General features: G+C 40.4%; 1 protein-coding gene across 1 annotated transcript in view; it reads left to right on the top strand.

Annotated features, from left to right (window-relative positions):
- The window catches only part of LOC139305308 (voltage-dependent calcium channel subunit alpha-2/delta-1-like), a 64,568-nt gene that overhangs the window by 45,556 nt on the left and 1,262 nt on the right, over positions 1–17,750 (top strand). The window contains exons 22-36 of the mRNA XM_070929271.1: positions 4,127–4,187; positions 4,342–4,448; positions 5,964–6,048; positions 6,293–6,355; positions 7,220–7,332; positions 7,427–7,498; positions 7,965–8,032; positions 8,125–8,163; positions 8,262–8,333; positions 10,946–11,098; positions 12,185–12,237; positions 12,550–12,605; positions 13,962–14,073; positions 14,781–14,857; positions 15,598–15,680. Coding sequence (XP_070785372.1) covers positions 4,127–4,187; positions 4,342–4,448; positions 5,964–6,048; positions 6,293–6,355; positions 7,220–7,332; positions 7,427–7,498; positions 7,965–8,032; positions 8,125–8,163; positions 8,262–8,333; positions 10,946–11,098; positions 12,185–12,237; positions 12,550–12,605; positions 13,962–14,073; positions 14,781–14,857; positions 15,598–15,680 — 1,214 coding nt within the window. The remainder of the gene's footprint in view (positions 1–4,126; positions 4,188–4,341; positions 4,449–5,963; positions 6,049–6,292; positions 6,356–7,219; positions 7,333–7,426; positions 7,499–7,964; positions 8,033–8,124; positions 8,164–8,261; positions 8,334–10,945; positions 11,099–12,184; positions 12,238–12,549; positions 12,606–13,961; positions 14,074–14,780; positions 14,858–15,597; positions 15,681–17,750) is intronic.

The following is a 17,750-nucleotide window of genomic DNA, read 5'->3' as shown; positions in this document are numbered from 1 at the left end:
TTGTACCATTCTGAGTTTTTCCACGCGGTAACATTTACCTTCCTTTTATGCAGACAGTAGATGAATGTTGCTGGTTGGAAATTGACTGCTAATGTTCTCCAGTGACATTATTTCTCTCCATGTAAGGCTGAGAAACACTCGTGCCTCAGCTTATGGCTCCTATCCATCACTTATAGTGCCCTACGCTCATATAAATACCCACCCATATACATGTACACCACCCCTGCATGCCCTCGCCTCTTGTGTCGCTATGGCAACACACACCCTCAGTTGTGGCGCTGTTCAAAGTTATTGTTGCCAGACAGCGGGACGAGTGGCTCCAGTGTCCCCTTTCACTCATATAGTACTCATCAATTCATTTACAGCGAAGTACCTCACTCAATGTGTGTGGCTGGATGTGTGTGTATGTTCATCCTCAAGCCTATTGGATACAGTGGATCAGAGGTTCCATATGTGTGGCGTTGTCCTCTCATGTCTCTTTTGAGCTCTGTCTGTTCCCACTAGTAAAAGATGTCATTGACTCATAGTGTTACTCAAAGGACAGTTTTATAGTGTGTGTGTGTGTGTGTGTGTGTTTGTGAGTGAGTATGTTCACTGCAGTTAAGATGGAGCCGTCCCTGTTAAGAGTCCGTCATTCAGTATGTTTGCTGGTCCGTCTGACTGCACTCAGTGACCAAAAGTGGGCTTTAAAGAATGTTTTGGTGATTTTTGTTTTTGTTTTTGATGCACAGAAAACCAGCTTATGGTTTAGTATATTTTCTATAACAACTTATTAATTATTACCAATTCTAATTTCCCACCTTTAGTCATAAATAGGCTACTCTTTATTCTAGAAAGTTATGAAAATCATCTGGCAGAGACTTGAAGCTTGTTTGACTTTGGTAATCCATCATAGTGAAGATTTCATCGCCTTTATTTTCTCTAGCAGAGTTTCGTTAAGTGCAGCTGTGAGCAGGGGCCGGTTTGAAAATTCTCCTTGGTGGTGCTTTTAAGGTTGTCTGAGATGTAGGGGTTGGCCCTGAGACCAGAGGATAAACAGGACACCAACATGGATATTTTTTAAAAACATAACATGAATTTGGTCCTTTTTGCTCTAAACTGGTTGTCATTTTGCAGCTGATGCTTTAACCATATAAAGGAAACAACATGTACGTTTCTGCAAGTTGATTTTCACACTGATATGAATGGTAGGAAAATAATAAAAGTAAGGAAAAGTAAAAGTAGTAAAGTGGACAGCATACAATAGTTGTAATTAATGTTAAAACATGGAAACCCAGTGATGGGGTTTTTTGTATAATGATAGACAGATGTGTATACACTGCTGCACTCATATTCACATGTCAGTGTGTTTTATTTGATGAAAACTGAGCCGACATTCACATAATTGTTTTTGTCATTTCAGAGGACATTGCATTGACTTCCATAACTGTAGCCATAACAACTACAAAGCCAAACCCCAACTCTAAACCTAAACTTGACCTAAACCTGATTAACTTTAACCTAAAACCAAGTCTTAACCCTAAAATTCAACAAATAATCTAGTTTAGACAGTTTTTGTCCCCAAACAGGAGGGAAGTCCCCCTAGTGTGGTTAACCCTAACCCTGGCATGAGTTTTGTCCCCACAACGTCATTAATACACATAACCACACTTAAAACACACACACACACACACACACACACACACACACAGTATATCTTACCCTAAATGACCTTAAACACTCCTTGTATCTTCCACTGGTAACTTACTTCAACTCTGAGTGTTCCATATTTTTGTATACAATATTGTTATTCAATGCCCATTTGAATAAAATATTGCGTAACCCTTTTGGTTGTTCTTTTCCAAATCCCTCTTTCCTCGTCTTTTTGTCCTCCTCCTGTTCTCCTGCCCTCCTCAACTCTTGACCATTCCTGGTGTGTTGGACCCCCTGCAGCGTTTTTGGGCAAGTATTCTCCTCCTGTGCTTTCCCTTACAACCCCTGTCTTCTTGCTCTCACACTACCAGCAGACTTTGGATGTAACTTCTAACTTGCTTCTAAACTCAAACACCGAAGCATTTTGTTTTCATTATCTGTTTTTCTTCATTTAGTGGCTTCTAATTAATAACGACAATTCTGTTGTACTGAATCAGGCTGGCGTCTGCTCTCAGAAGCAGCGCTTCGCATGCAACGCGCGCCCACACAGTGTGTCGCAGATGGTGTGTGTATGTCTGTGTGCGCATGTATGTATATAACCCCCACCTGTTCCAATGGCCCTCAGATGTGGTTTTGGCACTAATCCACTGTAGCAGGAAAAACAGAGGACAGGATGTTTGCATTATTTAAAGGTGAAGCCACAAAGGAGAAAGCTGTGAGTCTGTGCCCAAAACATGAGTTGGTGCTTTTCTTTTTGTTGTCTTTAGTTTTCTCTTTTTTGACTCACTTCACATTTTACAACCTTGTTAAATTACTCCTAATGAAAGGCAGGATCCCTCTTAATACACTAAGCTTCGTCTCTTCTGTTTTGTCCTCCTGTGTGCTTTGTCATCAGTTTGCTGCCATTGAATCAAACATCTCCACAGAACATTTTTAAGCTCTGTGGTTTAACTGAAACTGTAGCCTGGTTTGTGCCTGGTTTTTATACTTTTTCAGAGGATGAATATAAATGTCAATTTAAAAAGCAAGTGAACTTGAAAACATCATGTCCCAATTCCCACATCCATTCGTCATGCATTTGTTAAGTCAATGCGGGCTCTTGTCTTGCATGTTTCTATGTGTGAGATTGATTCATGCTGAAATCCATTCACATTTTGGACAGATTGTAGCTGCATGTCTTAGATATCGTTCTGATTCAGTTATTCACAAAATATTCACAAAACTGGCAGGAATGTCATCGTCGGTGTGAAAAGGCATGTGAAAGTGCAGAACACATAAGCAGTCGTCACTCCTCAAATCTCCCTGCTATCCATCATTACTAGATGCTTTGGTTGGATTAGTAAGTGGTGACCAAATATCAAAGAAAAAGCACATGGGTGCAATTATTTCCCAATCATGACCACCACAGAGGACAAGGAGTAGCCCATGCCGTCATGAGAACTTTTGCTGTACAGTATAATCAACTGTCAACATGACATGCTTTGGAAAATGTCAAAAAAATGTTAAGGTTATGAGCTGCGGTTAATATCCCTCAGTTCATTCCTGACTGCAGTATTGTAATGCAAATACATCACTGAAGTTCAGTAACTCTGCAGATTACTGTATCACCAAAAGAATGCTAATACCAATGCTAAAACACATCTAAATCAGAACTTTAAAACTTCTGACCACATTTTAAGCCCCTCTTTATGTTCTCCATCAGCACTGTCTCCATTTACATCCAAAAGCCTAAAACCTTTTGTTTGGAATCCAATATTTCTATTCAGGACTCGCTCTGTGAATAAAATATTGTGTCACCTTTGACCCTTGTGGTTTTACCCTGTCTTTTTTTCCCCTTTCTTTTCCCTCTTGTCTTTTCCTCCCTGGGGGATGATTCTGTCCGTTCGCTCACTTTCTCTCTGCTGGGATTTTTTTCCACTCCAGGGAAAGATGGCAAGTATTTTTTCCTTTACTTTCTCCTCCTGTCCTTGAGCCTTGTCGGTCCTTTACCAAGCATGTCTGGCCAAGTCTATTCTGGTCCCTTGATTTATTCCTGATTTTCAGCTGTTTGTGCAAGACTGTATTTTTTACAGTTAGTCAGTCCAGTTTTATGAGTTATGTGGTAAATATAGCCTTTGATTTTCCTATTTTCTCTTTATGAGTACCAACCCCTCACTTTACAAAACTACCTTGCATTTTAACTGAATATCTTAAACCTTTTTTTTAGAAGGATGGATGTGGTGATGTTGAATTTGTGGAACCGTGGCGCTAATGTTTTTCTGTTCCGTCTGTCAAGAGATGAAATTTCATTTCAGTTTCTGGTCCCTGTAGAAGTTCCCTCTTATTGGTGCGCTGTTAAATATTCAACAGGTGTTACATTCTGCCCAGTGGAGCCCCATCTCATCTGCGTACAATGATTATTTCAGTTGAATTTTAAGCTGTCTAATATTAACCTGCATGGGAGGAAAATTCATAATGCTCACGTTCATAATATCCCTCCTGTACCTTTCACCAGTTTCTGAAAGCCTTCTGGCGGACAAGTTTGATGAATACGGCTACACATTTATTGCACCGAGGTAAGACAGCACATAGTTTATTTGGACTACGAACAATTTGAAAAAAAAATATATTTTTACCTCTATGACTCAGTAGAGAGGCAAACTTCAACCTTGTGATTCACTTTTTTTCTGCTTCTATTAGTTCAATATAAAGTTGTTTTTTCTCCCACAGGATGTACTGTAAGGACTTAAAACCACCTGACAAGAATAAAAGCAACACTGAGTTCCTCATGGAGTTCAACAATTACATTGACACAAAGACTCCGAATAACCCCATGTGTGAGTATCAAAGAATGAAGAAATGTTCTCTGAAATATCTCTTTCCACCTTACAAGCTCCTGGTTATTGTACTATGCAGCACACTTGGACCTCATTCTCACAACAGACTCTTATTTACATCTCAAAGACTTGCTAAGCTTTGGAGTATTTGCTATAGTATGTAGATGTGAATGAATCTCAGCCATCTGGCTTGGCATTAAGGTGTGCATTGAAAATGTAATGGAAGAGGGCCAGCCGAGACCTATTCCCAGAGGTCTCTCTTTCCAGTGAAATACAGGTCTGGCTGGATGGTTTGGTGTGCATGACCAGGCAAAGCTTTGTGATGTGGAACCCCTGTGTTCGTGTTACCCATTTGATGCTAACTCTAAAAGTCTGACCATCACACGCCTGAGTGCACATGTGTGAGGCACGTCGGCTTAGATGTGACACACGCGCGCTCGCACACGCACAATATTCACCAGTAATATGCCTTGCACACCCCACCTATAGCCGCTCGACCTCATCCAATTACTGTGTGTTTGTGAGAAAGAGCAGGACACGTCAAGCCAGGAGCACGAGAGGAGCAATAAAACACAAATCAGGGGCCAGTGGACCTTCTCCCAAACATCTGACCAACGCATTAACATCTTTGCCATTTCTTACATACACTCATTGATATGCATCATCCCTTTTTTTTTTTTTTGCTCACTGAGTAAAACAAAAGGTCCCGCGATATTTATGAAAGATCTCTTTTAAGTTTAGATTTGAGTTTGAGAAATTAGTTCAAACATCTCAACATGATCAATCCAATAAAACTTTTCATCCAATTGAAATATCGCTTTCACCATTATTAGCTGCTAGTTTAATAGAGTCCACAGGGAGTTTAGAGGGAGAGAAAGAGGGGTATGGCCCATGTGGACTATTGGCGGCTTGAGTATAGTTACACGCTTTACTTGGTTAAGCCACTGCAGTGGCGAAGAAGTTGAAGTACATTAGGAATTCCTGGGCTGCCTTCAATAAAGGATCCTTAATGAAAACCACTGCACAAGGAGGGAAGGTGGAGTAGGGGTGGGAATAAAGTGTTACACCAGCTGTTTTCTCTGATGTGTGTGGTGTGTCATAAAGGTTGGAGGAGGTGGTGGGGGTATATCGACGAGCCTCGATGTTAATGGACTGAAGCGGGTCGAGGTAGAGTTCAAAGTGTCGGGCACGGCAAAGAAAATGGGCGAGCGGCTTTTATCGCCTGTTATGTTTGTCATGTGGTCTTGTCGGATGTCTCGAAAAATAATTTGTTACACCTATACCAAGCCACCACCTACACCTTGTCCGCATCAGGCGCATTTATCAACCGTTGGGGTTCTTTCTAAAACAAATCCCCTCTGTTAGATTGGTTCTATTTAGTTCCTGCTACTTCCTTTTCATGTTATTATTTGTTCCCTGTTACTCAGATAAACAACAAAAAAGATGAGACACTTTAAAGTTGATCAGATGACCGGACAGTTAAACATTTATCTCAAGTGACGTTTTGTTGTATAGGTAATGTGGAGCTGGTGAACCGATTGCTCCTGGATGCTGGCATCACCTCAGATTTGATCAAGATTTGGAAAGAAAAAGATTTGCGGTAAGTGAAGCACCAAAGTTTTGCCTACTTTATCATCACTGCTTTTTCGTTATCTAGCAAAACAAACTGAAATGTGGCATCAGTTATTTGTAACTTGGCGTTTGGTAATGAATGTCCAAGTGGGAAAATTTAATACAGATGGCTCAAGTATTTCAGCATCACCAGTAAATGTCATGCAGGCATAAAGCACATTCCAGATTTTTGTAACTGTATATTTTAAAGCTTTATCTTCTCTGCTTGTCAGGGATGGTGTCATGGCCAGATTTGTTGCCACCGATGGAGGGATCACACGGGTCTACCCCAAAAGGTACTTGTCAAGCTCTTTGGGGAGGGGGGTTGATTTAGAAGCCTGCGAAGGAGTAGATAATATGTTCAGGATTATCTGATAAAGAATAATGATGTGGTTTGCTAAGAAAGCTGCGGTTTACCGATGAAGTGCTTTATATTCTATAAATAACATTTTGATCATTCATTCATTCATCCATTGCTGCTGGTTCGTATCAGGCTAAGCAAAGTAGGCCCTTATCCCTATATCCCGAGCTTCTTCTTCCAGTTACTACTGGGGGATCCCAAGGGTTTCCTTGGCCAGATTGGATATAGAATCCCAAATTCTGGGCCTGGCCTGGGGTATCCTCCTAGTGGAACGTGACTGGAATACCTCGACAGGGAGCCATTCAAGGGGCATCTTAATCAGGCGCCCAAAATCATCTGCATAAATGTAAAGATGACTTGAACCACTGCAGTATGTAACTATTGATGCCAGTATAGCTTCATTGAGATTCGAAAGAATGTCATGGTCAGCGGTGTTGAAGGCGATGCACAGATCAATCTGGACTATTGGGATTAATGTGGGACTGCAACCAGCAGCAATTCGAAGATTGTTAACTACCTTAGTGAGTGTGGTTTCAATGTAATGATGAACACTGAAGGGGTTCTAACATTATGATATGTTAATCAGTAATTATTTCATGTATTTCACAAAGAAAATGGTCAATAGTTCTGTTCATAGTTTATAGTTCTGGGTATGGTGTTTTTCTTGAGGAGAGGTTTGATGATGGCATTGTCTGTGTGTGTGTGTGTGTGTGTGTGTGTGTGTGTGTGTGTGTGTGTGTGTGTGTCTGTGTGTGTGTGTGTGTGTGTGTGTGTTGTTTTGTATAAATGTGTTTGACAGTGCTGGGCTGTCCTGGGAAGAAGAAGCAGAGACATATGAGTCAAGTTTCTATAAGCGAAGTTTGGACAATGATCTGTACATTTTCACTCCAACACCCTACCCTAAAAAGAACAGTGAGTAAAAGCCTACATATATGTGCGTATGTGTGTGTGTGGGCTTCATGTGTTTGCACATATATACAGTGTTCCCATATTCTTCATCTTGCAGCAAGTGACGACTCAATCCTGGTGAGCAAAGCAGTGAACATTATCATTGATGATATCACACTCAAACCTGCTGGTAAGGACACACACACACACACACACACACACACACACACACACACAAAGAGAGAGAGGGGCTTGTATACACATTTATACTCCTCATTTCTCAAGTTGTCTCTCTCACTCTGCCACCTACATATAAACACACTTGCACTTACAGCTAAGTGTCTTATTTACACACCTACATTTGCAAGCCTATAGTCTTTACCCTATTTATGTCTTTATATCTTCTGACACACACACACACACACACACACACAGATAGGCTCTTATTTACAGGCCACCTCTCCTCGTTTGTCTATTTCTCCCTCTCCATCTGACATACACACACAAACACACACACACACACACACAAACCACACATCAAGTTGTCTGGTCTCCTGTGATCCTTGGCCAAGTTTGCATTTTCTAAGTTCAGAGAGTAAAGTTGACACAGAGGTCCAACATGATCTAGGATGTCTGGCTTTTGTGTTTGATCCCAGTGGTCGGCGTGAAGTTGGATATTAGTGCCTGGATGGCGAGCTTCATCAACACCACACAGAGGATGAATGTGAGTAGATTATATCTGCATGACATACAAGGACACACACTTGATCCAGACTGTGGCGTTTCACTATTTTAATTGCTATACTGTATTTTCAGTGCAATGATGAGATCTGTGGCTGTAAGAAAAACGATCCGGTAAGAAGTTCAATTGCATATTTTTACGTTTTTCAGCTATTATTTATGGATAAGAGTCATGAGCATGCAACACTGGTCTAATCTCTATGTGATTCCAGTATGTAGACTGTGTCCTTCTGGATGATGGGGGCTTCCTGGTGATGTCCAATCAAGATGAAGATATTACTAAGGTGGGCCTCTTTTACTCTCACTCACAAAACTAAAGACCAACCAGGTAAATTATTATGATAATTATTATAATTGTGAAAAATAATGAATAGTCACTGGTGCATCTTAAATTTTAGTACCACTATCAAATAATAATAATTTCTAAGAACGAATGTTGGCTGATAATAATGCAGTTATAAATGTTGGTAATTCAATGATAAATGCCCATTGGTTTTCATACTTTCCAATACTCCATTAAGCCTGCAGTTATAAATGTTAATAAGTCTTTAATGGATTTTGGTCCAGATCATCTGCAGCCCCTTTTCTAAAAAATCAGTGGTCAAATAGTTTTTTTACACAACCTGGCATCCCAAAAGTTGCTTTTCTTTAATTACTGATCAATAAAGGATGATATTGTTATTAGTTCTTAGTTATAACTTCTTTATAAAGGATGCCTTATTAGAAAGTGGACCTACAGTAAGGTAACTTACAACCGATGGTTGGTGCTGTAATGCAGAAGAGAGAAGCATGGTTGCTAAAAGGTTTTGTCCAAATATGACATCATGGATTAATTATCTCTTTATGTGGGGAAAAAATTACCATTTTGTGGTTCCCATATTCATATTTTAGGACAATATAATGATGTAATTATACTGTGGGATATCAAATAAGGTCTTGTGATCAGTCTACCATCTGTAAAATCTTAAAATCTTTTTTTTCCCGCAAGAAAAGTTATAGACCCTTTTTGACAAACAGAAAAATCTGACTCAAGGTCCATTCGCTAGCTTTTATCAGAGCTTTCACCCACATCTCATGGTCTTCATCAGTGGAGGAAGTTTGCTCAGTTGTTCCCAGACTGGGAGGGATCATAATCACAAATGACCACCTGTAATCAGATGACCAAAGCTCCATAGGTATCCATAACCATCTCCATAACAACTGAGCAAACCCGACACACTAAAGAAAGCCATTAATTGCTATTGAAAGCTCTGAAAAAAAGCTTTTTGTCAGACTACTAACAATGAACTTTCATGCTTCAAAATGCTATGTTCTGTATAATGAACTCACTGCACTTAGTTTTGATTAATGCACTGAAATCATCTGTAAAATCCTAAGGGGTTCATAGTACTTGACTGTGATCAGCCAAACCTCTTGTGAACCTTAAATCAATCTTAATTTGCCCTCGACAACCTAAACAAAAACTAAACTCTCAAACACAATTTGACCCATATTTACGTATTATTAACAGACACGCACACAAACACAAATACTGTCAGCACACACCTTTTTCCCCGCTCTTCGTTGCCCTATGCTAAATGCTAAGAGCGGGCCCCTGCTGTCATCTGAGTAAATGTTTTTTCATGCGGCCTCGGCTCCTTCCTAATCAGGGCTGGGTGTGTGTTGGATAAATCAGTCGCCCTCTGAAGTTTGGCAGCAGCACTAAAACCCAGGGGCCTGAAGCCTTGTTTGGAGAAGGCTGCGTGCCCTCAATCATATTTCCTACAGGAGCAACGTTTCTCTCTGTAAGCTTCTCGCTTTCTCTCCCGCTTTATGTCTTTCTCTCTCAAGCTCGTTCCTTTTCTTTCTCCGAAACCCTCGGGGAGTCTGCAGCCAACAGGGCTGTGACTGTTAATTCATTATTTGTGTTATTACACAGGGAAAGGAGAGAAGGCTCCCTTTACCTTATAGATTGGAAGATTTATATATCCTTTGGCTGTTAGACTAAAGAGGAATGGATATGCGGAGGGCGGCTTGTTAACGGTGACCTTACAAAGTGGAAGGAAAGGGATAGCTTGGATTTCCTCATGCACACACACACACACACACACACACACACACACACACACACATGCATGTCTTTTAGCACACACACATAGATGAGTCCTACTTACTGTACATACTCCCTCCTGGATACACAAGTACTTGAACACTCCCATGCACACGGTCATGTCACACCTCTTAGATGCCGAGACAAACTACTTCCTCTTAGTAGAAATTTATGGCTGCCTGGTGGACTGTGTTAATCAGATTATACTGAAGTCCGTCATCCTGGTTTGAGGGTGATTTACTGAGTGTGTGTGTGTGTGTGTGTGTGTGTGTGTGTGTGTGTGTGTGTGTGTGTGTGTGTAAACATTTTCTGCACATGTACACACGTTCTTGACTGTTTTTGTGCATGTGTTTTACATATATTTAACAATCGTGAGTTGACGGTATAAAAGTGTTTAAGTGCTCTGTAAATGAAAAATATTGAGGAAAACCTCAGTCAGTAACATCTACAATGTGCATTTTGAAGGTTTTTTGCTCATACAGAGGGTTCAAACATTTGTCAGACCCTTGTTACTAAAATGATTTCTGCTATGAAGTATATAGGTCAGGCACACACTGGTAGTCTGGTATATTAACGGCCGAAGGGTTGGTGTACATTAATGTGTGTTCATGAAGTCTGCTGTGTTTATCTGTGTAGGGCTGCTTGCATCTACTTTATTTAATGAAAAAATGCTCACAAGTGGCTAGAAATTCTTTGATGCACTCTAAAGAGAACTGACCTGAAAGGTATAAAAAATGTTTGCCTGATTCATGCTACAAAAGGGCTATAAAAGTAAACTTTTTTTCCTTTTCTTCTCCCTGTCCTTAGATTGGCCGTTTCTTTGGCGCTATCGACCCCATCCTCATGAAAAACCTGGTCAACTCGTCCCTGTTCACCTTTAAGAAGACCTTCGACTACCAGTCGCTCTGTGACCCCAAGAAAGAGAGCAAGGCGGCTGCAGGCCTGCGATCCGTCTACGTGGTGAGTTACATAAGCCAGAGACCATTCACACACAACCTCCAACACTCACACACACACAGAGAGCCACCCACATGTGCACACCCACACTTACATGTTCACACATTTTGATATCCATACATATACTTTCCCTGCATGACCACATGGACACATAGTACACATACAGCCATTTGTAGCCATACCTGCACGCACACGCACACACACAAACCTTCACTCACCAGGGAACCATAAATCTGGATAGAGCAGATGAGAAGGGAAGCAGAGGGTATGGTGAAAGCGTTAGAGTGGGAGTTGCAGTAACAGTAACAGGATTAGGTGGTCTAGCGTGCTTGGCTAACACACCAAGTGATGTAGAAAGAGGCACTGCTTTCCATCACTTACAAAACGTACACCTCACTGTGAAATGATGCTAACTGTCTGCAGACATTTCCGTGGTGCTTATGAATATCTCTTAGATGCAGCTGGTTGTAGGTAGAGGTAATAAGCTGATTCCTAAGAAAGAGATGAAAGGATTTGTAGGTATTTACAGATGTAGAAATTCTCTAATTGACAATTGAAATCGTGTAACTTCCCGTCTTGGACCACAAATGTGTACAACACGCTTGAGTGATGAAGGTGAGATGAAAGGTGCAGACTTCTGATCAAAGACAGTGTCAGCAGCCGGTGATGCCTCTAACACGGTTAGTTAAGACTCCTTGATGACTCAACACACCATCAACTGAAGAGAAAGGACACAGCAGTGATTCACCAAAACAAGGCCCTCGCATGCTAACCATAATCAAAGCAGCATGTTGGGCCTTTGATTCAAACCGTGTGCTGCTTTGTTTTCTCACTGGCTCTTTGTTTACATATTTATGCCCACATCTGTGGAGGAGGATTGTGTTCTAATTTCCTCTGAGAAGGAAAAAAATAAAATCTCTGGCTGGACCTTCTGGTCTTTGTGCCTGGCAAAACTGTACAGTCTGCAGCCGCTGTAAACACAAGCAGGATGTTCATATGTTCACCAGCTTAATATAATTTGATGGAAGATTATTAGACTTGATTTTGTCCTTTCCTGATATTAATTCTCATTTTGTTTGTTCCTCCCAGCCCACAATTGCAGATATTTTGAATTTAGGATGGTGGGCGACAGCTGCAGCCTGGTGAGTCCTTTTTCTGAACTTTTTCTAATGTGGTGTCAGCGCATTTCTTTTTCAAACTATTAAAAACAAAAAGATACACAAATATTACACCAATATTTTAAGTCCTTAAACTCAGATTCTAATGGAAAGCAGGCTAGATTTGTTCCTCCAAAATGGACATATAGCATCTGTTTAATAGCTGTAACAGTCGACATTCCACAAAATCTTCTCTTGATTTATTGCTGCATTAGCATTTACACAGATTATTGATTGTGGATTATGTTCCAATGAATCCAGACATTTTTAATCTTTGGGGGTTTTTTTTGCTCTTAGGTCAATTCTGCAACAGTTACTGGTCACCATCACGCTCCCCAATTACCTGGACGCAGGTGAGTTCCCGTCAGTTTGACAAAGAGAAAAGAATAGTAAATAGCCTTATTAAAGTTTTGTGTAATATTGAGCTAGCTCTGGACAGCCCAAGTGACCTCATTATGGTGACAGATAGTTACTTTGACAAGGCCTCAGAAGATATTGAACACACTATTTTCAAACTGTTTCTTGAAATCCTAGTGCGATTCTCACCACATGCCAAGAATATGTAGTTAGTAACAATATTGTACGTAGGAGCAGTTGAACACTCATTAATCTTCAGAGGATTTCATGTGCACAAGATGTTGTTAACACGAGCCAGACCGTGTGAATGTGGACTTGTGTTGTTGTGTGGTATTTCTTGTGTGTGAATACAAATATTACAGCTTTTAGAAAAATACAAATTACCAACAGATCTAACACAAAACAAAATAACACGTCCTTGATAGTTTTATATGCCATGTGATGAAGATAATTCTCCAAATTATGAAACACCACATTTTCTGACTTCTACTGGTTTCGAGATATGCAGATTAAACCTGGGTTTAATTTCCCCAGGTTCTAAGATATACGTCTCTGAGATTTCTGCCACCACTTCAATGGAGTTGACAACTGACATTGTCAAATAATCAAGACTATTTCTTCAGTAGAACGTTGTTCTAATGAAAACTGCCCCCAGTGATGTTTGTGGATGATATGGAGTATCATCCCGTCACACATCTGGGAAATACACGTTGCTGTTGAATTAATTAACAGACTTCCTCCAGTCACATCCATTGTATCAGCGTACCTGCAGAGTCTCAGAGACATTTGTCTCAAAATCTGGGCAAATACAAGTATCTTAATGGTCAGGAGTAAGTGAGAAAACACATTTTGTTGTCATTCAGGTAAACAGTTAAACATTTTAATGTCTCTGTATGTCCATTGGTTTGTTCATCAGCTCATTCTTTTATTTGTTTCACGTTGTTTGTCCACTTTTTTGGATGTGCAAAAGGGATTTACGGTATGTGATTTTTAAGCACCAGAGAGTCTCAAGAGCCCCCAAAAGAGAAATCCAGTGTGCTCTTGTGCACCTGGATGTACAGTAGGAGTCAATCAGCCAGCTCTAGCTTCGTGCATTCTACATTTACATTTACAATTAAGAAGCATGGTTTTCTGTGGCCAAACGTCAATTAATACCACTTTAAGTTCATATAGTTTTGCTCACTTCAATCATTCACTGGCAAAGCACTTATATACCACCTACCAATATCTTCTCATCTACAATGTCACACTTTAGTGTTTGTAATGTTTGAGTTTTGTGTCAGATATATATATATTTTTGAAGTGTCCGTTTACATGAACACACCTGAATGCTCTTGTGTGTCCTTCCGCAGCCGAGATGGATGATGAAATGTCCGAGGTCTGCATCACAGAGCAAACTCAGTACTACTTTGAGACCAACAGCCCATCCTTCAGAGGCGATATTGACTGTGGAAACTGCTCCAGGTACAAATATCCACTCTCAGCTACACACCAGGCCTGTAGTGTATATACACGCTCACAGAGTATAGTTAAGGTCCAAACACTTCCCCCTGACCTGCAGAGATTTGTTTGGATCCATGAGATACAAATGAAGTCCCCAGAGGTGGCACTAAGAAAGGGCTGTAAAAATTCACATGCCATGAAGGTGAAGTCAAGCCACTAGTGTGGACCACCGTCTTGGCATGTTCGTGTATGTGATTGTGCACATGTGTGTGTGTGTGTGTACGTACGCCATTTTAAGGCCCCCTCGTGCCGGCTAATGGAGTGCCTGCCCGCATGCCGCGCGGCGTTCCTGCACATTAGCCGCACACACGTTTCTTTTTTTAACGACCGCCATAAAAAAGCAGAGAAAATCATTTGTGCACCAGCGACATGTGGGCTTCAGTAAAGGTCTTGGAGGTGGAGTGGCACGGCAGGTTTGTGTCCCCTTAGGAATAAAAGCAGTTAGGAGACGTGACTGAGTGATCCACAGTGTGGTTTTTATTGTGTTTGGAATTGTTCAGGTTTGCTTAGTATGTATGAGGAGTAATTAATGTCTACTATAAAGCAGCAATCCAAAATCAGTGTCTTCCATTCATTGCTTTCTGGTTAAATATTGCATGTCTCTTTTTATCTCCATAAAATGTGTCAACAACTTCTCCTGTGTCTCTTGTGCGTTTGCTCCACTCCAGGACCTACCATGCTGAAAAGCTGCCCAAGACGAACCTGGTCTTTGTCATTGCTGATGCAAAACTCACTAGCTCGTGCTGTGACACCAAGCCATTAATCCAGGACGAAAAGCAGTGTATCCTTCTACCTAACGCAGCTATCATCAAGAACATGAACATTTGATTCAGTGAACAGATGTTTTCAGAATTGTATGTTTTTTACGAGTTGACCGTGGATAAACGCTGATACTGGGTTAGGTAGCTTTTAGTAAATATTTTCACCACCGACACCACAGAATGTTCTTTCTCCAAGCTTCTGTAAAAGGGTTGTTTTCCATTGTCCGTAATTCTAACTACTCACCGTTTCCCTCATTTGCGTCTCCTAAGTCCCACAGCCATAATAATAAGTGAGCATTTCCGCAGTAATTGACATTTAAAATTTGGCAGAGAATTCAGATGTGTCTGCACTGGGTTACTCTCTGTGTCTGTAAGGCAGATGGTAGTGTGGGACAAGCCCGACGAATAGCTTACAAATAAATATATGATGTTCTCTCAAACACACAGGGCTGTGGTCAATTATGGATTAAGTGCTTGGAAAACACAATGCTCGAAAATGACTGCCATGTCATTGAGGTATTGTGCAATGTGCCTGAAATCCAAAAAGAGACTACTTGCTTTAACTTTTAATAGCCCTTCCGCAATTATACTGGATCTGCTTGATTTGAACAGTAATGTAATATATCCTAGTAATATTCCACATTAATCAAAATGTTATGTTTAATCATTTTCCATGGGGTAATCAGAGAGAAACTGTGTCATGCTCCTGACTTCACTCATCCAGCTGACGGTCCTGATCCATGTGAACTGGCTCACAATCCTCGGTACAGGAAAGGGCCCGCGGTCTGTTTTGATAACACTGAACACGTAAGTTTCTGTCATCAGACCTGGACCAGTTCTGGTTGAGAACAATATGAACTGCACTGCATTTTGTTGTTAAGGGTGCTCTGTGTAGGGTTTCATGTATCATTTTGACCAGGCTGCTAAACAGTTAGACCATTGCTGTTTTATTGGTCTCATAAGAATGTAAGAAAATCCAACCTGAAATCGGAAAAGCCGTTCAAATTAAAGTGCATACCCCGAGGCTACTGTTTTGGGTTTCACTGCTAAAATCATTTCAGTTTTATCGCCAAGGAAAATTTAGGCCCGGTGACTGCTTGCAGGTTCCATCAGTACTTCTAGCACTGACAGCACAACTATGCTAATCATCTGTAGATCCAAACCTAACACACATTTTTGAATACCCCAAGGTAGGGCTGGACAATAAACAATGTAAATTTAGTCATCGCAATTTTCAATTAAAAAATTGTCAGAATCTGTTACAATTAAAGCTGCATTATTGCTTTTTTGGCCACTTGGGGGCACCACAACAAACTGAAAACACAACACTGACTTATTATGAACTAGTTATGGTGAAGTTCCCAGTAAATAGTTGCCTATTTACACCACATTAGCATTTCATTAGCTCCTGAGGGAAATATTTGGCTCTTTAGCTGCTAAATGGTCCACTATGTTCACCAACTAGTTGATAACTTCGTCTGTCTGCTGTTTGGTGCTCCGTATAGCTGAGGTGAACTCCAGAGTCAGGTGATAAATCTCTCTGGGTTCATCACTACGAGCGACTCCTTTCATATTATACATGGTCATTTGATTCATTATTTATATAAAGATATTAATTAGAGTAGCTTTAAGAGAATACAACCAGAGCAACCAATGACATCTAACCAGAGGTTCAACAACAAATCAATCTTTAACTGGTCAGACTGTAATAAATCAGAACAAACAAATTAGAAAGTAGCCAACATGAAGGAAGGAAATGTTGTAAATGTGACAATTGACTGTAGTATATGTAAGTTGTTTTTTTTTTTATATATATATATATCATCCAGCCCTACCTCCAAAGAGACTGTTATTGGTGTTTTTTCATATATATATATTTTTATTATTATTCCTTCCAAATGTATAATCCAGGTGAAACAATCTGTTTTGACATTTCACCTGGAAAATAAGGATTAGCAACAGCAACATATTAGGGACCAATAAAAAATTAAGGAAGGATTTCAATTAAGCTTTTAGCCTCACTGGCCAGAACCCAAAATCTGTAAGCTGCACTCCTGATATGGAAACAATATATCAGTGAGGAAATTCTACTCATGGCACCTTTCCATCACTAATATATTTACATGGTGCATGTAATTTCTTTTTTGTGTTTTTGCAATCCCTCAAAAGCTGTATGTGCGCAGATTTCCCACGCAAAGACAAACAGTTCTTGTCGGTTGTTGCTCGACTATGAATAACTAAGCTAAACAAACATCTTTATGAGCAGCACTGAATCTCTGCGTGTGAAACCTCTGTGCTTGAATGCTCTGTTTGTTTTCACTCTATAGTCTTTTTCCAGTGTTAAAGTTTGATGGTCTTATAAATTAACTCTTATGCCTGCACTGTCTTGCTCACTCGCACACACACACACACACACACACATACACATACACACACACACACACACTAACTCCTTCTCTCACACTCTCTCTATTGTCTAAACTAATTTTCTTGCCTTTTCTGCTCATAATTGCTTTCTAACTTCTTGCTAACTATTTGGACCTTTTTGCTGCATGATTCTCTTTCTCTCTGTTTTTCTCTGTTTCCTGCTCTGTGATTGGCTGTTGATGGTTAGGATGAGGCCATGTGCCGAAGGAGCGCAGGCTCCCCATTGGCTTCCTCTCTGCTCATGTTACTGCTGCCACTGTTCATGTGCTGTCTCGGGTCAGTCCCATAACGCTAGCTCTTTCTCTTTCATTAACATCTAATCATTACAATCAATCTTACTGTCTTGGCTCATAACTCTTTCTCCTGATGTTTCTACTCTCTGTTTGTTTTTCTCACATTATCTCTTATCCTCTTTTTACATCTCATCTGACTGTTTCTGATTTGTTCCAC

Source organism: Enoplosus armatus, chromosome 22 (assembly GCF_043641665.1).
Source record: "Enoplosus armatus isolate fEnoArm2 chromosome 22, fEnoArm2.hap1, whole genome shotgun sequence".
In the NCBI taxonomy this organism is placed as follows: Eukaryota; Metazoa; Chordata; class Actinopteri; order Centrarchiformes; family Enoplosidae; genus Enoplosus; species Enoplosus armatus.
Note: the sequence above shows the minus strand (reverse complement) of the source record. Positions and strands in the feature narration are given on the sequence as shown.